Source organism: Syngnathus typhle, linkage group LG21 (assembly GCF_033458585.1).
Source record: "Syngnathus typhle isolate RoL2023-S1 ecotype Sweden linkage group LG21, RoL_Styp_1.0, whole genome shotgun sequence".
Lineage (NCBI taxonomy): Eukaryota > Metazoa > Chordata > Actinopteri > Syngnathiformes > Syngnathidae > Syngnathus > Syngnathus typhle.
In genome coordinates this window covers 6,827,086-6,850,010 of record NC_083758.1, presented here as the reverse complement: position 1 = coordinate 6,850,010, position 22,925 = coordinate 6,827,086, and the positions used below count along the sequence as shown (strand labels likewise).

Genomic DNA, 22,925 nt, shown 5'->3' with positions numbered 1-22,925 from the left:
ATCCACGCACGGCGTCACGTCGTATTCGTACGCGTACTCGGAGAGGCTACGGTGATCCGCACTAATCCTGAAGCATCAAGTTTTTGCAATTCATCCACAGCAGCAATCTCAGGACAAAACACGGCTCACCTACTTTTGGATTTGAATTGAGTAGACGCCGAATAAGACAAAGTGAGGCTGGTGAAGGTGCCAATGTTGACTTTGCTCTCCACCAGGGGATGTCCAAGCATCACCAATTCGTTTTCCCGATGAGAAGTTTCAAGATACTTGGTGTCCACCTAATAACCTCGGTGACATCTCCTCTCTCGGTTTCCAAGATTCCTTCTGATCAAAAGCAGCTTTGAGCTGTTTATCGTTCTCATCGGGGCCATTCGCAGCATATTGCATCCGGTAAAATAAGTGCTTTGACGTGCATCTGCTTCCAATCATCCTTTTGCCATCAGTGCTTGCGATACGTATCCAGATTTCATAAATCAAATCTGAACATTGCTGTTAGGTAGGATAGAGATACATACTGTACGTTAGTTATTAAGGATGTGGTCACGATCCATACATGGACATGATGAAATCGGTTTTACCTTGAAGAAGCACTCTTTATTTAAATCCATCAAGCTGTATTTAACATTTTCTTAATATCAACAAACAATGGATTCTTTCTTTGCTTTGCTTGGAATTTGCCGTTTGCACTGCTGCGATGGCGTCCCTCAGGGATCCCTCTCGGGGCCCCTGAACATGTCAAAGAGTTCACCCATCGCCAAATGAATCACAGCGAGGATTTTAATCCTTGCGTAAAAGTAATCATCGAGGAAATTAGCCATGGAAGAGGTCATTGATGGTGCACTGTGCCTGGAGGGGGATTCAACTCGGGCATTAACAGATGTGAAGTATGATATGATTACGATCTATGTCCTCTCTTTCAATGGAGATCATTTTATTTGATCTTTTTTATTAGCCTTGTCTTGTCAAAGATTTCTTTTTGTCAAACACCTCACAGAGAAATTGAACAAACTAAAAGCTCGGGACCAATGATTAAAATGACGATACAGTCCGACAGGTATCGTTGGCATCTAAAATCTGGCCCGAGGCTCCGAGCGCTCGCTATATTTCTTGTCCATCCATGACAGCAGCTGACGCAAAAAGCAAAGCAGCCAAGAACCGTCATGTTTCCCTTTGGTATTTGTCCAGATAGCTCGACATTCCTTTCAAAGTCCTTTTTTTTCTTCTTTCTTTCTTCCAGTCACCAAGTTCCACAATTCTGCATGTGAAAACCTGAGCTCAAAATGTAAATAGTATGTTTACATGAACTTGGGAATCTTTTTTTTTTTGCGCAATCACATTAAACCATGAGGTGATTTGAGCCAAGTTTTGCAAACATGATCCGGGATGAAAGTCATGAATGCACATTTATCCTGAAATGCATCATTTTGACTCAGGAATGACAAGAACTGCGCTTTTGCCCACCCCGCTTGTCTTTTGTTTCTCTTCTTTCTCATGCACGACCGCTTTGGATTTTTACCGCGCATGCAATTACATCCGCACATGCACGCAATCAAAATGCCGCATTCATTTTTTTTCTTTATCTGAAATAGACACATGCAAAAAAAAAAAAAAAAAGAGCGGCAGCAGCGCATATGGTGCTCATTTCTGCACCAGTGGCTTAATGCTCTTAAGTTGAAGGCTTTGTTCAGTGCATTATTGTTTGGAATGGAAAGATAAAAAAAAAAAAAAAGCTGTGCAAGGGAATAAAAGAACAGTGCAGTCATTGTTTTTGTCACCTTAGAGGAAAAATGACGGGCAGGTAACAAATAGCGGAAGCTCTGGGCTGTGTTGGTTGTGAAGATTTACGGTATCATCATTTAAAATGATAGATGCGTGAGGTAAAAGGGGGAAAAAAGTCATTTATAGCATAATGTCAATTTGGAGCTGGTGTGTTTTGAAATTAAATGCTGCTTTAAACGTTACGCCAACGTGTGGATCTTTTTTTTTTTCTACGTCATCCTGTCTGTCAAAGCAAAATGTGAAACGCGTGTTTTCAAAGCAGTTATCAAGTTTATTATTTAGAAACAGAAAGCAAAGTGTGTCAGCAGAGTACATTCCCTTCTGCGGAATAAAAAAAAAAAATTGCAATTGTTTGAATGAAACAAAGGTTTGCGAAATAGTTCAGCGCTGGACTTTATTGCGTTTTTTGTTTTGTTTTGTTTTTTTTCTTAAAAGGGGCGGGGCTTGATTTGGGCTTCTATCAGTGCTGCGTGGAGCGGAGGAGCGACATCAGCCTGGCTGCTTCTACTTCTCTTCTTCTCCTTCTCCTCACACTCGACCCAAGCGATCATGTCCCGTTACGATCCACAGGTAAGCCCACGCAAAAACACCCAGGCTATGTTATTGCTGAGCTCTAATAACGCTTGCAAACTTCGCTGATGTGTTTTGGTTTCTTTTCTAAACAAAGAAAAGCCGTGCGCTTCGCTGCGCGTCTTTTTTTTTTTTTTTTTTTGGTGGAACGTATTTTTTGGCCCGTTAGCCGCTCCCTCCTTTGTGCGCTCGCTTAACTTTTCGTCTGTTTTATTCTTAACGTTGTCATCCACGGAAGCTTTCACGCGCAATTTATTATTACAAATAAAGTTTGCTATGGTGACGTGGTTTGGAGTTTTGACCGCATCCGGACAATGCACTTATGTTTTGACAGCATTATGCTATCTTGAAAACTTTTTTTTCTTTTCTTTTCTTCACCCCAACATGAATCTAAAGATCATAGTATAATATTTAAAAGTAAATGTGACACCTTTGTGATCTTCTCAACCCCCTCAAGCAAATCTGCACCCACACACCCTTTTTTTTTTTTCTTTTTTTTTTTTTTTAATTCATAGTGAACTTGAGTTGGCCTTCAAGTCTTTGATCGCAGCTTTGTCACACTAATGTGTGTGAAATGTATGCATGAATGGAGAGAGAAGAAGAGGGGCGCTGTACTCGTGCCTTTGTCTCTTTTATGCTTTTCAAAATAAAACGGGATGAGTGATGATGCACTTTTTGGGATATCGAGCCATTTCCAAATTTCTCGAACCCAGTTTTAGGTACACTAGCAAGCAGTTAATTCTAATAATGTCAGAGAAATATTTATTAAAATGCAAGCTGAGTGGGTTTTATATGTTTGGGAGGTTCTCTGCGATTTTTTTTTTGCGCTACGAGGTAAGCTCATGCTAATATGAATGTAAATCAACAATGAATTGAGTAAAATTCCGATTTTGCAGCTTTGACAATGACAGCTTAAGAAAAGTGTGGCAAAAAGTGTCGAGTCATTTGTTTCTTTGACTGCCTCGGTCCAATCTTAAAAACCATTTCAGCCGTACAATACTGTATTTATTATTGGATTGCAGTGACAGAGAAGTCAATTGCATCATGCTGACAGCTGTTTCTAATATTTTGCCCCCGCTCGCTGCAAACTCCCAACCACCAAAATAAATCCAATTAATGTCTCTCTGACAACGCATTATCATTTGTAAGGGCAAAATGGTCGATGCAGCTCTCCTATTTGGTTGTCTGGGTGTACCTAATGAAGTGTCTGAGGAGAGCAAATGCAAACTAGGCCATTTTGCTTGGAGTTGAACTCTTGACACCATTTTTTTTGGGGCTTTACCTTGCAACCAGGTGCACAATGGAAAGTTCAACCCCGGCGTCAAATTGTGGCGTGCACAGCAGGATTGTGTAATTGTCAGCCCCAAATGAAATGTGGAGGTAATTGCACGGGGGTGATAACAGAACTTTGGCCGTGTTGGCGTTTGGGCAAGGCAGGATGTAGGGAACATTGCCATGCATTTCCGCAGTCTGGACTTGAAGGCCTCTTGGTACTGTAACTCCTCCATCTGATTAAAGCTTTGAAAAAAAATAAAGGGGAGGGGGGGGGTGTATCAGGTGACACCCGTCCGCCTCATCAAAATGCGTCCACACGTGCATGCACGCAAGTTTGATAGCCGAGGCTCATAATCCTGCAGAGTATCACGTTCCAAAGAAGGAATCCGGCCGGTTCTTAGCACCAGCGAGCTGCCAACTGAAGTGGAATAGGATGGAAAATACGTTTTTCATGTACAGTATGTTCTTCCCAAAATTCCAGTCTGTGTGTAGCCAAACATACATTGTTTCCTCGCAGCAGGTGCCAGCAGCACCATTATCCCGCTTTCTTCTCATTATGGACCAGTGAAAGTATGTCAGCTATGTTTCCTGTCTTCTACCCTTTTTAACCTTTCACCTGCTTTCAGTGCTCATTTTCAATCTGCCTTTGTTTTTTTTTCATCATGGTATGGAATGTTTATGAATTCAGAGTTAGGTTGCGCAACAGGTGTTGTCTGGTTCATGCTATCGTTGCTTGTAACGCAGCTTTGTTAGGTCACGACCTAAAAGCAAAAAAATATATAAAGTATACATAATATATATGCGTAAAAATATTTTCGCACAGAATAATTTCTCTAAAAAAAACCTAATAAAAATAATATTAAATAGCAATATTGATTGGGAGAAAAATATTTTTAAAATTGTTACAATGTATAAATGCGTTTTACAGGGAGGTTTGTTATTTTGATTTGACAAAAAGCTTATGGGGTCTGCGGCTTATCCCCCCCCCCCCCCCCTCCCTTCTCGGGAATTGGATAGCATGTCACTTGAATGTTCTGCAACCAGAACCACACTGTTTTGGACCCACAGACAGATCTGGACTAGGAAAAAGAAATTTTAACTCTTCACTGGCTAACAAGTTGAAAGCGGCTAATTGCTAGTGAAACATTAGACCGTGTTTAAGTTCAATTGTGGAAAATAGACCCGAAGAGCTTTGCAGAGGTTTGTGATACATAAATCCTGCTATTTGAGATTTTAAGAGGCGGCCCACGCCACTACTGTCGCACCTCTCGTGCTAAGACATTTCCCTCAGCGTATTTTTTTTTTCGTTGATTCGCCAGAGCAGGTTATTGGGAGAAATGTACTTTTTTTTGGGGGGTTCTTCTCATCTGATAAAACAAGCACAGGAAATGTGCCTGTTAGCTGATTGGCCTTGTGCTTTCCTATTGCGTCCTCCCAGCGGGACTGCAGACGTGCACGGCCCTCGAAACTTGCTCCATTCCTCACCTTCTTTATTTATTTTTTTTATCAAACCTGCCCAAACTTTTTTTTTTGCCCATTCCCATGAAAGAAAAAAAAAAGTTACAATGTTGGCAAAAATACCTTTTGAGTGTAAACACATGATCAGTGAGGTCATGTGTTTACACGAGCAAGGTTAACCGCCTGCCGGAGGGGTTAGGGACAGACGGGCCAGTGTGTGGGTCACTAATAGGCTTGCTGGATTTATGCTGGTGGCTTACGCGGGTTGTGTATCTTGTGTGTGCGAGTGTGAACGACATGTTGGAAGGCGGCCACAACGTGTGAGATTTGTCGGCGGCGAGGGGTGACATCATACACATAAAAACAATCACCTTAAATGGATATGCGCATGAAGCAGACTACGAAATCTGCTTGTGTGCCTTGGAAGAACTTCAAAAAATGAGCATTTTTTTTTTTTTTTGGACTCTCTTTTTGCGCTTTGTCTTTGTTTCAACTTAAACAAATACGACGCTATCGTGACGAACGTTATCATATTTTTTGACGACCCAATTCGGATCATAAGAGGGTCTTAGGTGACTTTTGATGTTTTTGTTGGTTTATCGCCCAAACATAATTTGGATGGTTCACAAAAGTACCGTATTTTCCGGACTATAAGGCGCACCGGACTATAAGGCGCCCCTTCAATGAATGGCCCATTTCAAAACTTTGTCCTTATATAAGGCGCACCATTAATGCATCATGTCAAATTTTTAATCCAAATCATTCTCCATTTTATCTTTTTTATGTCAACTTCAGACGCAACAAATGACTTTATAATCACAAAATAATGATCCATAGTCTTTTTGATTCATGATTCATAGTCTTCAGCGGGCCACTTACGATTGATTTCATGACACAATGCTTCGGGACAGTTTAAATTTAGGAATTTGGTCCATATATGAGGCGCACCGGACTATAAGGCGCACTGTCAGCTTTTGGGTACATTTGAGGTTTTTAGGTGCGCCTTATAGTCTGGAAAATACGGTAGCTGGAAAATAAATTAAGTGTGGACCGCCTGCAATACCGCCACGGACCACTAGAGGCCCGCGGACTACTGATTAACTCTTTTTTTTTTTTTTTTTTAAGCATGTTCTATAGGGTCATTTGTATTTTCTCTCCCCCACATTCTATTCTCGTGTCTGGCGAGGGCACGAGGCGAAAGCTTGAGAAAACCATTTTAATCAGACAGCCCTGCTCAAAAAAAAAAGCCCGAGGTTGGCATGGGAGATCTTTTTACCTCATCAGAGCCTTGCCAGTGGTGATTGGAAATAACACTCAGTCAGGTTTTATTGAATAACCCAAGCCCTGGACCGCAGGGGCTTTACTGTAATGGAGCAGCGCTGTAGCCACCGAGGTGACAGCCAAATGGTGCTTATTAAACGAAAGGCTGATTCATATGATGGCTTGAATGCTTCTGTCTACTCCTATTTTCAAGAAGCAATGGACATGCGCTTAAATCAAAAACAAAGATTAATAAATACAATACAAACCTGAGCGCTCTTCACCCGCTGAACCGGGTCAGAGCGTGTTTACCGGGCAGCTCTTGTACACAAATTAAGCGTGACGTCTTACCAGAACAGGAGCAAGGATTAATTATCCCCCCCCCCCGCATTTAGACGGATAGCTCGGATTAAAGATGGCACATGTCACGTAAAGGCGATTGGAAATATATGAGTGTCTTGAGGTGAATACAAGATGGCTGACCTTGTCTTTAATCACCTAAAACAACTCTTTTATTGGCTATATTAAGAAAAAAAAAATGCTCGGAGGGGGCGGGGCATAGCTGCACTATTAAATATATTCCCTTTGCCAACCAAATTTCCATTTATGCCATCAGCTAAAAAAAAAAAAGCGGCGGCAACAATCTCGGTAGAGCCGAGCGGCCTCCCTCAATTATTTACAATTTCATGGCTGTCTGAGATATGCGTTATTCCAATAAATTTAGGAATTAGTAGGCTTAAATACCACACATATATTAACCTCTAAAATTGACTCGTCGATTTAATGGTAAATACCACATGGTGCTAATGGGATTCAAAGATGATTGCGTGGTCTTAATAGGCTGTAGATGAAAATTAGCACGCACGAAAAAAAAAAAATTCAGCCATGACACGCCTGGAATTTATTTTCTGGTTGAAGAAGTTTTCTTGACAAAAAACGGATGTGCCGTTTCAACACAGTGACTTTTTGCTTCTCGCTTGTCCCAACCAGGTCAGCTGAGCTCGACTTGGAAAAGTCATTTTTTTGCTGACTCGTGCAGTATTTCCATTCCAAGCATCACTTTTCCTCTATTAAATTCCCTCCCAGTGTCTCACTGCCAGTTTTACTGACTTCAATGTCATTCAAAGAACTTATCGGGCCATTTAATTCATTATTTTGGGGGGGGTCTGCGGTGTTTTTACTAGATAGTGGCTATTGTGCTATGACGGGAATAGATGGGAATGCCATGCATCACAGGTCAGGACTTGCGGAGGAGAAATCTGCTGGTATTTGTTTTAATTCCATCACGGCCACTTTTTATCCACATGAGGGTGACAAACGATTTTTCTATTTGTCATTATTCTTGGTACAAATTCCAAACAGCATCATGGGAGTCGCTGGCTACATCCAGTGTGAGTAATCGAGCCTCTCGGTCCGGTCGTCTTGCTCACCCCCCCCCCCCCCCCCATCCCGGGCCTTAATCCCCTCCTATCTCTCTCAAGGAATGCAGCCCCCTTATTTTGAAAAATACCTTGTCATGTAATACCCTTGAAAAGCAGCCTCGGAGCGAAAAAAAAAAAAAATGGCATTCCACCATGTGATTTAGTGACGAGTCCAGAGATAAAGATTGATGATATTTTGGAGCAACTGAAACAAATATTTCCTTTTTGTGCAAATGACTTTTTTTGGGGTTTGTCGTGTTTGCAATTGGCCGAGTCTGTGCGCTTCCATGTAAGGTATGATAGGGAACATGTTTTCTTTGTGTGGTTTGACATCTGCGTCCCTTTTTTTCTGGCTTTAGCAGGAAATACGTCACTCATGAGGATTTTCACTTTTCCACCATATCTTGGACTTAACGTCAGAATGGCATTCATAACCGTCTTTGCGGCTTCTGCTCATTCTTGGGATCTTTTTTTTTGGAGTTGCCTGGCTATGAAAGCAAAACACAGTTCCATTCAAATCTTTTTTCCATTGGATTCTGCTTTCATATTGTCGACTGGATGAACTCCACATCGTCCGTTGGCAGTAGCGGTGCTTGGTTTAAAAGCCGCCATATATCAGTGCCTGCTTAGACCAGCATCCACAGCTCCACTCACTAGTAGCAGATTAATGTCCCAATGAGGAGACGCAGACTCCTGGCAGGGTCTCATTCATTCTGACACAAGGCAGGTGTCGAAAGGAGGCCGCAAAAGCGTTTCAACTTTTGCTTTCCTCAATAAATTTGCAGGCCAGATGTATATAATGTAATATATATATATATAAATAAACACCAAAATAATATAAAAATATATATATACATATAAAAATATGTATAATTTTCATAAATAAATAATATATATATTAAATATATATAATTTTTATATATCTTTACAGGTGTCTTAGAAATGGTATTTAAAGTAGTCCCGCTCATCATCCGACTGACTTTGTGACATCACGAGAGCAAGATGACGCCACAATTGATTAACAGTACATACCTCGCCGTTGTGATGCTTCAAACATGATGTTCTCAGAGGCAGGTGGGCCCGCTGAGCTTCAAGTGTCAGCAACACCTTGCAACATAACAGCGAGCCTGCAAGAGCCACAGTAAGGTATACGAGTGGACGTTTTATGGAGGAAATAATTGTGATTGTTGTGCGGAAATTAGAGAAATGAATTCTAATTATTCCACATTATAGCCGTCAATGAGTTAATAGCATAGCTTAAATTAGCATAGCATCTATAAACTTTTTCCAACATGCATGTTTACAATGATTTTTTTTTTTTCCCGCATTTAATTGAGCTTCGCGTCAAGACAATTCTAAACCGATGAAATACCATGTCGGAACATGGTTTCATTTATTATGGCTTTGTTGTGTTCTTGCACCACTGGCATCCCAGCTAATTGGATCCAAGCTTCTCGTGAGGCCTCCAAAGACGTGTTTGTCGTGCCACAGGCAAACTGTTTTGGACTTTTATTTTGGCTCTTTGACTAAGTGGAATGTTAGAAGTGTGGCGAAGGCTGCAGTGTCAAACGTGTGTTTGCAGATGAAATGTCTGCGCGGTGAACTCATCGGTGTGTGTCACGGCGGCTCCGGCGTGGCCGTCAGTCACACACTATCGAGTCGGAGCCAACTGCAGCCACTGTGACGTTAGTGTGAGAGCGCCGCTATCGCACTAAGCACACAGCATGCAAGAAACTCCCCCCCCCCCCCCTCCCTTTTTCCCAGTTTGGTTACGGGAAAGGCAGCATTTTTTTCCTTCCATATTTGGTCATATGAACCAGCAGCAGCAGCGAGCCGTCCTCTTTTGATGCGCTGCAAACATGCCGAGTTTGCGAGGGAATCGGAAGTCCAATTGACGTTACGAGCGATTTGAGATCCGACTTGCAACGCAAATGTTTGTCTTAAACGGTATTTGAGACTAAGTCACAAAAGCTATCTTGTTAACACTTAGCTATTTTGGATGCTCTTGAATTTGGGGAATCGGATTAACTGTTGACCTTTCGGATAACAGTTGACCTTTCGGATTCCATCATCCCCGAGCGGCTTTACGATAGGGCTTCGCTGTGAGACAAGGCCATACTGGGATTATTATCATTATTAACACATTCAGTGCCATTGACCATTATAGACGTCAAAGATATTAACTGGGTTGGCAGTGGATGAGTTAATGAAGATTCTTCCTAAATCTAAATGCATTTACTTTGAGTGTACAAAGCTGCTGTTTGTTTGCCGCTTTGATTTTTGAAACGTAATCTTGCGCCTGACTGATTCAGCCATGACACGTGTGCACCGTTAACCCCCCCCCCCCCCCCGGCGCATCGTACTGCCCGTCCTCAAAAGTACAACGCGTCCGAGGTATTCCATTGAGATTTTCATGCTGTGTGTGTGATTCACTCACACAAAGCCCTTATATGAAACATAGTCTGGGAATGCAGGAGAGCGGATGGAAAGTTTACATCTCTCCACCTAGTTTTTCTCAATGCTGCTGGATTAGTCGGGGTAGTTTGGGGTGATTTGGGTGTGTGCGGTTAGATCCCAAATGACGCCCCATTAAATGCATTTCTCGATGTGTCCTCATCGGGGTTGAAGCCTCAATTTTTGGGGGCAGGAAGCAGATGGTATTGAGATCGAGCCGTGTTGCGTTTGGCCGCCTCCGTGCGGCGTTGACAACAGAAGACATTGTGCTTGGTTTTCACACCGTGGCGTTCACGTATAGACGGATGGAGGAGAAAGAATGTGTTTAATCCCCCATACGTGCAATATTATCCAGGCTATCATAAAAAAAAAAAAAAAGTGTCTTCATATTTTATCCACATAATAGCACGTGGTTACTTGATAGGCTTCCGTCGTCAGTGCCAAGACACACTGAGAAAAAATGCGCCCGGCTGTATCGTCTGGATTTTTTTACGAGTGTTATTTTTGATCTAATCCCATAAAATGTAAAAAAAAGATGAAAATAAAAGCAAATTTACTTGCTGACATTTTTGTGACGATTTGAAGGTAATCTGGAGTCCTGCCTGAAAATCAATATATGTATCTGACAAGGCACAATACATCATCCAGTCAATGTCTAGGTCGTCTTTTAATGGAAGGCGGAGAAAGCCCGATGACAAATGAAGCCCTGAGAAGGCGCAGGCAGATATGGAAAGAAGGAAATATCTCCGTTCCACTGTAAACGTATTTATGCTAGCAAGCGCGAAGGTGCATAGCAGAGACGACCACAACCACTCGTGGGCACTGATGGAAATGGCACATGGTCTGACTCCATAATACACTCGAAAGTCTCGGTCTCCGCCACATTTTACATGGCCCGTGGATTTGGCGCTATTGTGCCTTGACTTCCTAGGTAAACTTTAGCCACATAGCTAATGCCCAAACAAATACATTGCTCAGCTGTTCCAATAAATAGTTTAGCTTTGCGTTTAGCTCATACGAAGCGTGATTTTTATCTGTATCGTAACGATTAGAAGTGGCCTTCCGAGGGAAGCCATAACAACCCGCGCGATGCGATCCAAAGATGTAAATTTGTGATTTAATATTTGTCGTAAAATGACACAAAGCGACCCTTAAGTACAGTTTTGTTACGTTGTTATCTTTCTATGCGCTTCTGTCAGGAGACTACGGGTACTACGCCTGCAGAAAACGTTTACAAAGTATCTCGGGAGCTTCTGCCAAAACAGCTGTTCATCTTCAGCGCCTACAGGCACGCATTTGGACTATCGCTGTCTTTCTTCCCTCCCCCTCTTCCTCCCTGTCCGACTGCGCCATCCTTATCTAAGATGGTCTTATTATAACGAGCTAATGCCGTACTTAAGTCCAGCCAGTAAACCCCTCGTGGAGTCAGTCGCCTCTTTGAAGGCCACAAGCAGGTCACGGCGACGGTCATTGTCACTTCAAAATGTCTTCACGGACAAAGAAGGCTCGTTTTTGTTTCACATAACTGGGATGCTTGTCTTCATCTGGTTAGAACTTTCCTGAAAAGAACGCCTGTCTGTAGAACCACCATTATAACTAACTAGCTAATGTTAGCATGTAGCCTATCGCTTATGAGAGGATCCACGTATTATTATCAAGGTGTGCGATCATGATGGTTCTCGGAATACTATCGGAATATATTATGTGTCACATGTCATATTTTGGTCAGTGACATTCCAGATTTCAGGACAGAGCTAGCAGAAAGGAATGGAATGGACAGTCTGAAGTTGAAAATGAAAATGTGCCATCACTTGAGGTTGCTCAACTGCATGGAATGCTGTCTCTGTTAGCTTTTGTAAAATTCCGGGTGGTCCCTCGAGTGCTCGACACCATTTTACTTACACACAGATATTTATGCAAGCCAGAGGCATCCCCCTGGGGTCCTTTGCTTCGCGCTTTCCATTTAAAAGCCAGAGATTCTCATGATATTGCATTTATTCAATAAATGCATTAAATGTATCATTAGTTACAGTCGCAGCTGAAATACATATTCTTGTAGAGTCTTGCTATACGAATCATTTGTGTTGGTTCTGTTGATCAACCTTATCTTTTAGTCATTACATTCATCATCGTAATTCATTTTGAGACATTCTGGAGAAATTAATGGACTGTGTCTCCCTTGGCGTCCCCCTGTATGTTGAAGTGTGTGATTAGACTGGTGCCGTCGGAGGCCTTGTCACTTGTATTTAGCGTTCTCGTCTCGTTTTAATTACGGTTGCATGCGCTAGCCGGCGCTAATTGGCCATCGTCACAGACGACGCTATCGTAACATCCAAATATAGAGAGTGAATTATTGCACTGTTGTGAAATCCATCTCCCTATTTCCAGTCAAGGCTCTGTAAGACTCAGGAAACCAGTCTGCTTATTGAGAGGAGCTTTAGTTTTTTGTCTACTGTCAAAGTTATGCTAGTAGTATTAATCAATTAGGAAATGTGTGCTTAGGTATCAAATGAAAGGGAGGTCTGGACCGCTGTGGGAGTGTTCGCGATCGACGCCAATCCTGGTCTGCCAAATTTATAGTGCGGCAAAACATAGTTGCTAGCATAACAAAACATCGTTGCTAGCATAACAAAACATCGTTGCTAGCATAACAATAAAAACTTCAGATTGCATGCATGCAGTGCAACTCCCGAGAAAAAGTAGACGGACGAGGACGACGCCGGAAGTGAGGCTCAAGCGCCGAGTCATGTCCTCGGAGAGCGTTTTTCTGGGTAAACAACACAGGAAGAGTTAGCTGTTGCGATAGGGCCAAGTCGAGGGGGGGAGCAGGAAGGAGGTCATTGAGGGATAGAAGGAGGGACGGGAAGGGGCAGGAATTTTTGGAGGCTGCACTCTCGGAGAAGACAGCTGTTGATATGCTACTGGCATTGTGAGGAAAAAGACTAGTTGGCGCTTTTATTAAAGGTATTCGTTTTTGTTCTTGCGTAAGACCAGCACTGTACTTATGTGACGTAAAAAATGGAACACAGTTGATTCCCAGGTTCATTCGATCTAAAAATGACACTTTTTTGGGGGGTGGGGTGACTTCCTAGGGTACAATCATGGATGAAATGGACTTTGACCGGCGCCGAGAGCTGAGGAGGCAGAAGCGGGAGGAGATGCGTCTGGAGGCTGAACGGTAAGACCCCTTTTGACGTTTTCCCATAGCGCCCTTTGCTGGATCCGATCCAGGTCACGGGGGCGCTGTCATTACGGATCCTTCCGACTTAGTGAAGAATTCCTCGGGCCGTGTTTGCGGGAGCGAAGCTGCTCGTCAAGAGCACCTCTGATGTTGATGCCAATTTGGAGCAGAACGGCGCCAGTGTTGTTTTAAAAGCTCAAGGCCTCTTTGAGATCTTTTTAAAAGCATAACTTGGCAAACATTGAAGCCCCCCAGCCTGCCCCCCCCCAGTGTGGTTTATTGAAGGAGGTGAAAAAAAAGATTGATAAGCAATCAGATAAGCGTTGTGATGACCTTTAAGTGGGAACGCTCAATCATGTCCTCCCGCTCTCCTTCCAATTTTCTCTCTCGGATATGCTGGCGCTCCTTTTGATTCAATGGATGGAATTGATGAGACTTAAAGCTCATTCCAACAAATGATTGAGCGGCGCCGGCATATAAGACGAGTCCCCCCCCCCCCCCCCACCCGCATATAATCGTGAGAACAATGTGCCAAGGTCCTTTGCTTCAACGAGTTTCCTCATCAGTTCCGCAGCTTCAGGCCACTTAGTAAAAGTTTGATAAGGATTTAGATAACAGCCAAGGTCATTCATTTGCTCCATCTCTGAGAAATATTTTACCCCAAGCAACTCACATAGTTTTAGTGGGCCAAAGTATTAAAACTTTGTAATTGTCTAATTATTAAAATAATATAATATTTAATCATATTTATTCAATAAATTATTTTTTTATATATTAGAAAATAAAAATAAATGTGTAATTTTGACTTGGCTGGCTTTGCTCCAATAATAACCCAGCTGGCAGGTGACACGCTGCTCCTGTTATTGATTTAAAAAAAAAAAAAAAAAAAAAGATTACATCCCCACATTGCTTTCCATTTCTGCCAAGTCATCAAAAGATATTTACACCATCTTTTGCAGGATGTTCTAATCCTTTTCAATGTCCTCATTGGCCCCTCCCTCTTCCGCGTCACCTCAACCCCCCCCTTAGTTTATGACCTCATGCTTCCATTTTAATCTCGGGCCCTTCCCTTTCTTTCTTTCTCTCACACACCCATGTCACACCACTCCTTTCCTCTTCCTCTTCTTCCTCTTGGTTCTGCTGCCCTTCCACCTGTGTCATTCAGGAAAGGTCTGAGGAAATAACACCCATCCTCTTGCGAGAGATCCTGACCAAATACGGTCTGGGGAAAATGACACGGGAAAGGGCGAGACAAAAGCCAAGCCGCCCTCTTTTTGCTTTTGTGTCATTGAAATCCATTGCTCGGTCGTTCTGATCAACTTTCCCTGGTGGAGGTAATGAAGTCAATAAGAGGATTTAGAGGATTTCTATCTGATAGGAACGAGTCCAGCGTGGGAATGGGTCAGCCCAAAATGCCTCCCCTCATGGTCCCTCCCTTCTGCTCCACAGCCGCTTGCATTTTCACTTTTTTTATGCTCTCTTACCAAGTAAGGGCGCAAATGTCTTTTCACACGGGCTTTTGCCCCCCAAATGGGTTTCTGCTCGCATAACTGTGCCGCAAAGAAAATATTTAGACATACTTGTGCCTAATATGTGCTCCACAAAAAGCGCCAGAAGACGAGGGGGGGGGGGTAAGAGTGCATTCCTTTTGGTGTATTTTGCCATTTTATGTCATTTCAATAATAGCGTCGTCGTTTTTGTCCGGAATCCAATCGGCGGATTATCGCCTTTTCCGTTCACCTCTTTTTTCTTTCGTTTTTCTGCCGTTCTCTTTCCCCCCCCGCCCCCCTTTCCGAGAAACAGAATGCTGATGGAGTTTGGGGCCTAAGTAAGGAAAAAAGGGATATTAAAGCGGGGGCTTTGCTTGTGTGCGCGGCGTGATTGACAGGAATGCTAATTCAGCTTTTAGAAGTTTATTCTCTCTCCTACCGAGGAATCTTGAAGCCTGGGATTGTCGCCGCCTGCCGCCAAGGACTCTTTTTATTCCATTTTTAGCTGTTGCCTCCTTCTGGTTCTCATGACATTTGCTGCCGTTTTCTGGGACGCCACAGTCCTGCGGGAGTTTAGGCACTCGTGTTTTTTTTGTCTCTCACCATTTGTGTGGAGATGACATGTACAAGTTGCATTTTAATTTTGTACTTTGAGAAGAAGTGGATTCAAGATGACACTTTTTGCCTCAGTGCACAAAAGTTTTTTATTTTGAACTAAAAGCACACAAGTTGAAATGATGCAGGAAAATGGCGTCGTAGGTTCATCATTGCCTGGCTGACATGAGTGATGTCACGCTCATCTCTGTTCTGACAACGAGCTGTTGATAATAAGCTGCAAAAAAAAAAAAAAAAACCTCACACAAACCCAAAGCAGCTTTGGCGCGGCTCACCACACGTGTTGCAATTAACATGTAACGCCACGCTCGGCTGCCCCGCCTCAAAGGCGCTCGTGTGATGTTAGCTAGCCGCGCGCTTAGCGGAGGGGGTCAAAGGTCAGGCGGGCTGGAAAAACGCCGCTCGGATGTTTTTTTTTTTTTTTAAATCAAATGATCCCGTACTGAAATACTCGCTCTCCTCCTCCGCCAGTTTGACAAGAAACGATGACGACGACGAGGAGGCGGCCCGCGAGAGAAGGCGCCGGGCCCGCCAGGAGAGGCTGAGGGCCAAAGAGTTGGAAGAATCCTCCGGCCAACCTGACAGTCTGGTCGAGACCAACTGCCACAGGTGACCAAATACTGCAGCAGTAATTAAAATAAATAACACAATATATAAGAATAAATGAATGACCCAAAGAACCGTAAGCAGCTGTCGTGGTATCTATCTTGGAGCTCTTCATCCTTTCCGTGCTCACGTCCAACGACTCTCCTCAGATTTATTTTCAGCCTGGCCCACCGTTTTATTTTCAAGCATTTCTGTGGCGAGGATCTGTCTATGGAGCCAAATTGTTCCTCTCCAAAGGACATGTCCACGCCGCAGATATGCTTCTGCGGACCTTGATTTCTTTTGCAGCACTTGTCCTCCCTCAGGTTGATGTGAAAACAATTATTGTTTTGAAAAGTCCTTATTTTTTTCTCAAGAGCTGTTATTTGAGGCGCACACATACCAATTTTTAACATCTTAACCGAGACCTCACATGTGACCTGGCGAGCTTGTGGTGTACTTGACAAGGCACTCCACACACATCGAGTCTCCTCCTCCAAGCAATGTGGTGTAGTAACCAAATTGACCTGTAGGGGGCAGCGCATTCCCAAACTAGCAAAAATGCTCAAATGTTTACATTTTGTCTCCCGTCAGCATGACCGAAAGCGTCTCAGCGAGCGGCAGTTTTGGAGGCGGCAGCGGCGAGGAAGAGGACCAAGCGCTGCTGGAACGCGTGGCCAGGCGCGAGGAGCGTCGCCAGCGCCGCCTGATGGAGGCGCTGGAGCGACAGAGGCAGCCGGACGAGACGGAGGGCCAGGACAGCGGGGAGAAGAGCCAAATGGTGCGGGAGGAAGAGGAAGAGGAGCAGAGGTCTTCCTCCTGGCGTCAGGCGAAGATGCACAGCTACATGAGAGAGGAGGAGCCGGTGGCCAGAGCAGAAGAAGAGAAGATTGTGATGGAGGAGAAGCCAAGGAGATCTTACTTAAGAGAAGAGGTGAGTCAAACTTTTTTGACCTCAATTTTTGACCACATTTATGTACGGCCGTGTTGCTAATTGTGCACTCAACTGCAAACTACACAAGCGTACATTTTGTAGTAGATGTCACAAGTGTATCGTTGTTGCCTGTTTGTGTGTGTGTAGCTGTGTGAGAGAGGCCAGAGCAGGGAGGAGCAGAGGAAGCAGAACGGCGGCCTGCATGATGAGGAGGAGGAGGAGGAGGAGGAAGAGCAGGAGAACGAAGAGGAAGAGGAAGAAGCCACTGCGATACAGTACAGGGAACCTGAGAGGACATTCGGGTACGCATAAGTATCGTCGTGGCAACCGGTTTAGGATTTGTTGTGTGCTCACGTGATGTGTACCCCCCCTCCCTGCAGTCGAGGCGGCGCACCCTACCCTGATGATGACGACGAGCAGGGCGACCAGGACGCCGCCCGCCTGGAGGCGGAGCTCAAGCTGGAGGAGCTGAAACGCCGCCGCGAAGACACCGAGAGCGAGGAGTTTGAGCGCATGCGGCAGAAGCAACAGGAGTCCGAGGCCCAGCTGGAGGACCTCAAGAGGAAGAGGGAGGAGAGGAGGAAGGTGCTGGAGGAGGAGGAGAGGCAGAGGAAGCAGGATGAGGCTGAGCGGAAAGCCAGAGAGGAGGTGGGCCATCCACAATCGTCATTTTTCCCCTTAGCCCGCCCGACCGACTTTCTTTGTCGGGCTTGGCCGCGTACGTGGTGTGGCTCTTTTCTTGCTCCCTCCGCCCCCAATAAGCTTCGTCTTGTGTCATGTTAATGAGGCCTTTTGATTTGTAATTAAAAGAGGGCCCGGGGATAGAGGGAGACTAATTAACTGAGACGGGACAGCTCGGGCGACGTGCCACCGAGCGCCATCCGTTCTATCGGTGGATGTACAAAATGGTCCGTACGCTAATAATTTGAAAGGCCAGTTCATTGTGTGATGCATACATCACACATTCAACTGTTCAAAACAGCAGTGGCCCTAAGATTGAACCCTGCGGAACACCGTAAGACAAACACTGCACTCTTTTCTGTGTTGCTCAGGAGGAGAAAAGGAAGATGAAGGAGGAGATCGAAAGGAGGAGGGCGGAGGCGGCCGAGAAGAGGCATAAGGTGGAGGATCCGGTGGACGACGAAGAAAAACCCTTCAAGTGCGTCAGCCCTCGAGGCTCCTCTCTCAAGGTCAGTGTTTCAGTGTGTAAATGATTTGCTCACAATCATTTTTCTTCTCACTTTGCGACACAGAAGTGGAAATTGGAGTACCGTATTTTCCGGACTATAAGGCGCACCTAAAAACCTAAAATCTTCTCAAAAGCCGACAGTGCGCCTTATAGTCCAGTGTGCCTTATATATGGACTAAATTCCTAAATTCAAACTGGCCCGAAGCATTGTGTCATGAAATCAAACATAAGTGGCCTGCTGAAGACTATAAATCATGAATCAAAAAGACTATGGATCATTATTTTGTGATTCTAGAGTAATTTGTTGCATCTGAAGTTGAAATAAAAAAGATAAAATGGAGAATGATTTGATTTGGATTAAAAATCTGACACAATGCATTAATGGTGCGCCTTTTAGTCCGGTGCGCCTTATAGTCCGGAAAATACGGTGTTTTTATTTTTTTTTACCGTGCATTGCTTCTGTGCGTCCGCTATTAAAAAGCATAAAGAATCGCTATCTGCTGTCACCTCGCGGCAAAGTCGACAGTCCCCGGGTGCTTTTTTTGTCCACATTATCAGCCTTTAAACAGCACAAACCCGGGCGGGCTGCATGGCGGGCGCTCGATAACGCGTAGCGGCGCGGCGCGGCGACACGAAGAGCGCCGACTGCGAGCATGCAGGAAAGCGATTAGGTTAACAGGATTACTGAAACGTCGTTCGCATGGGCCGCAGCTGTTAAAAAATGCGTCGGAGAATGGGGAATTTCCTGTCCTTTCGGGAACTCCCACATTCGTTGGGCGTCCAGCGCCGAGCTGAGAATGGGAAGTCTTTTTGTGAAAATTTGTGTCTCATTTTTTTAATTATTTTATTTCTGCTGAAATTCCGCCTGTTGTTTTTTCTGTGTTGACATTGGTGGCGTTGTGCACTACAGGTCAACATGTTAAAGTTCATAAGGTCATCCATTATTTTTGATTATTTGTGTATCCATCAAAAAAAAATGGGATGGGAATTTCTGTGCTGTTGTTACTGGAACACTCAATAGTCTCACTTTGCTTCCAGATCGGAGAGCGTGCCGAGTTTCTCAACAAGTCAGCACAGAAAAGGTAAAATGAATCAAAACATCACCTCCGATCAATAAAAAAAATTCTAATGAATTTTTCATTCCCAACAGCACGGTCAAGACGTCCCTTTCACCCGTGGTGTCCAAGATCGACAACCGACTGGAGCAGTACACCTCGGCCGCGCAGGTGGATCGCGTTTGCAAAGTCACCGTTGCCGGCGGCACCAATTAACTTTTTCTCGCCGCAGCGCGAGAACAAGGAGTCGCGATCCCCTCGCTCGGGCGCCGTGGATCTCCCGACGGTGACCGACAGCATCCGTAACATCAAGAGCATGTGGGAGAAAGGCAGCGTGTTCAACTCGCCGGGAAGCACCGGCAGCACCTTTAAGGTGACCGAGGTTGATTACGGGGAGGGAGGAGGCGGCGCCCGCCCGTTCATCTTTCTGCTTCTGTCCAAACAGGAAACAAGCTTGATCAACCCGGGCGTGGCGGGCCGCATCAACGACTGGCTGAATAAAGCCCCCGAGAGCGGCAAGACGTCGGGAGCAAGGCCATCGGTAGGTCGTTTCCACGGCAACGCCTGCGCCAACTCCAAATTTGGCAGGCGGTTAGCATTTTTCTTCATGAGAAGGATGAATGAATAGGAAGGCCTTGCTTGGGAAAAACCTCTGGCGACATCTAGTGGCTGCTGGGAAAATTGCATGATACCACCATGAAATTCCTTTTTTTTTTCTGCTTTTCCAGGACTTGAAGCCCGTTGACGTGACCAATAAAAGGAGTTTATGGGAGAACAAAGGCTCCTCTGCAGCCAAGGTATGTTTCATTTCAAACTGGCACGTAGGGGAAGCTGCAGAGTCAGCGTTTGTAAAAATCGACACATGCATGTATATTGTGAATTGATATGTTTTGTGTTTCCCCTAAAAGAGCTCTTCGTAGCTAGTCGATATACTCGTGACAATCTGGAAAAAGCCTGCAGAGGTAAAAAGAGATAAGGAGAAAAATAACTTGTACTTGCTGTCACCTTTTTATCGTCACCAGTTGGACTGGTAGAAAACTCAAAACTAAAAAGAATTCTTAAGTTGAATGACCTTTTAGTTTCCATTGAGGACCAACAAGACATTGTGTCTCATCAAAAATTGAAATCCAAAGTACGCTATCTCTTATTTAGATTTTGTCCAACTTTGCCAACTTTTCACCCTTTTTTTGAAAGTACAAATCTGCTCCACTTGCACTCTGCTTTGCCTTTTTTATTACCGTAATTTTCGGACTATAAGTCGCACCGGAGTATAAGTCGCACCAGCCATAAAATGCCCAAAAAAGTGAAAAAAAACATATATATGTATATAAGTCTCTCCTGAGTATAAGTCGCCCCCCCCCCCACCCAAACTTTGAAAAAAACCACGACTTATAGTCCGAAAATTACGGTACCTTAATGGGGGCCATTCTTTACAACATCTGCTTCCGCTGTGGCCCATTTGCACTTCTGAACTTTGGCTTAAGATCAACACCATGGATGTACTGCACACACACACACACACAGGCTGTGTTTGTATTGGTCCAAATGGACCGCCCACCTGTGGTACACGTTTGAGTCACATTTCCTTCCTTCCTTCCTGGTGCGGTGGTCCATAAAATGGACAAGTCCAATAATTGTTTCTGTTTTTGTGTGGCAGGCGCCAGGAAGAGGCGAGACCAAGTCAGTCACCAACGGTACGTACCGGCAACCTGTTTACCATTTGGACTAGTTTTCAGAGAGCGCTGATGTTTTTTTTTTTGTTCTGCTTCTCCCATCAGGTATGGGCTACTAATGTCCTGAAGGAGCCTTTTTTTTTTTTAAGCCAGGGCCACGACAATTCAAGACTTTGGCTTGATGACCAAAAAAAAAAAAAAAAATGACCACAATCCCAAAGAAAGGGACCCCAAGAAAAAGACAAACGTCTCAGCATTATACACAAACATCACTCTGTTGTTGTTTTTTTTATTTGTTTTTTTGTACGGTGGCCTTTGCACGTTTCTATTTGCTTTGTAAAAGAAACCAAATGCTGTGAAAATTGAGATATTACGACGACGAAAAGTTCCAAAAATAATTTCCCGGGGTGACAACCTGTCAAGTTCCATTCCATTTCTTTTTAATTTATATTTCAAGCCGAAAGCTTGACACACATCATTATTTTATTCCAACCACTTTGGGGATAGAAATGTAAGCACTTGTAGAATTTAGCTCAAGTCACATTTATTATGTATGACAATAGCACAGCGACGCTCCGGGTAATGTATGTTAACACGTTATACGGTCATCTTATCTAACATCCTTATACTCACAAGAATTTTTTTCTTTTTTTTTTTTGTATTCATGAACATTCCACCAACGGGCAGTGTTGATTATACAAAAGGCCATTATGACTTTTTATTCTTCTCTTATTTATGTTTTGTGTAGCTTCAGACATTCCTCTTTAAAGCAGGTGCACGTGATGCCTTCAAACTTTTATATATATAGAAATGTAGCGGGGAAAAGGCAAAGCAGCCATTTTACCTTTGGCTTAAAAAAAAATAAAATGCTTTTATGCACGCTCTAGTAGAAATCAGGGTGCCTCCGCTAGTCCAAGGACGAGCCACTGTGTACTTTATCAGGCCTTATGATTGCAATGAGAAGCTTAACGAGCGCGGAGGCAGCGTACGCAAACGCCTCACAGGAAGGAAGTGTTTACGTTAGGAAGATTTGGAAGGAGGATTTCTCAGTCTTCAGTCGGCTCCATTGATTTTTATTTTTTTTTGGTTTTGTTCCCGCTCCAATGTCGGACAATCACATTCCACGGCCTCGGGAGAGAGCGGGAGAGGCTCGACCAAAACATTTTCCGTTTTATGAATGTTTCAATGCATTTTTTTTTTTTTTACTTTTTCTCCATGTTTCTTGTTTATTTCCATGTTTAACCAGAAACTTTGTGTAAGCGACGCTACGCACATTGTCATATGTTAGTCTCTGTGAAGAACATTCCCGATGCCAGGCACGCTTCCAAGTGGCTGCATGTTTTCAAAGCATTGTACCACTGTCGCAACAACGGAATAAAGGCATTGAGATTTCACAATGTGTGTTTGCAGCAGTTATTTGAATTGCATTGAAAATGAAGGTCTATTACAGCGGAGAATATCTAACACACACTCTTTTGACGTAAAAAATGCCCATATAGGTTTTGTTTCTTTTTTATTGAAGAATTAACCACAATTAACACTCCCTAATGAATTGGCCTGTTTGATAGAAAGCTTTTCATCTTCTTTCGGATTTTCACTAGCCGCCTCCTCTACAGAAGCTTCTACTACTGGGAGCTTGTCAAGGCTTTTGGCGTCTCCTCGGAATTCGGGAACCAGCGGAGCGATGTAGTTCCCCACAAAAGCTTGAACACTCGGACGAAGGTAGGACAGATGGTGAAGCCGTTTTTGGGGGAGCTGGGTCGAACTGGACCGGATGCAGCTGTGCTTTCTGTTGCGGGAGAGTCTGATGGAGGTTTCGCTTTAGGGTGACTGAGGTCTCCTGATGGAGGTGTGGCAGCAAGTGCATCAATGCTCTTGGAGGCTGCAGCTGGAGATGAAACTCGGATACGGTCGTGCTTGCGTTCCTCTTCCTCCCCTTGACTACTCACGCCAAAGTAACTGTTGATGTGCTGGTCTAAAGTCTTG

At 44.0% G+C, this 22,925-nt stretch overlaps 1 protein-coding gene across 5 annotated transcripts; it reads left to right on the top strand.

Moving 5' to 3' along the window:
• Nucleotides 1–2,219: 2,219 nt before the first annotated feature.
• Nucleotides 2,220–22,336, top strand: cald1a (caldesmon 1a). 5 transcript variants are annotated; one of them, XM_061268666.1, is made up of 15 exons: nucleotides 2,256–2,349; nucleotides 8,695–8,909; nucleotides 13,310–13,395; nucleotides 15,975–16,112; nucleotides 16,683–17,022; nucleotides 17,170–17,324; nucleotides 17,403–17,670; nucleotides 18,075–18,212; nucleotides 19,250–19,293; nucleotides 19,362–19,437; nucleotides 19,499–19,639; nucleotides 19,712–19,807; nucleotides 19,995–20,063; nucleotides 20,924–20,960; nucleotides 21,045–22,336. In XM_061268666.1, the coding sequence occupies exons 3-15, from the start codon at nucleotides 13,319–13,321 to the stop codon at nucleotides 21,056–21,058; spliced, it is 1,593 nt and encodes a 530-aa protein (XP_061124650.1). In that variant the 5' UTR covers nucleotides 2,256–2,349; nucleotides 8,695–8,909; nucleotides 13,310–13,318; the 3' UTR covers nucleotides 21,059–22,336. The 5 variants fall into 5 exon arrangements, 4 of the variants coding, with proteins under 4 accessions (XP_061124646.1, XP_061124650.1, XP_061124647.1 ...); XR_009710881.1 differs by lacking the exon at nucleotides 8,695–8,909 and adding an exon at nucleotides 20,175–20,228 and having other exon boundaries at nucleotides 2,275–2,349; XM_061268662.1 differs by lacking the exon at nucleotides 8,695–8,909 and having other exon boundaries at nucleotides 2,220–2,349.
• The last annotated feature ends 589 nt before the right edge of the window (nucleotides 22,337–22,925 follow it).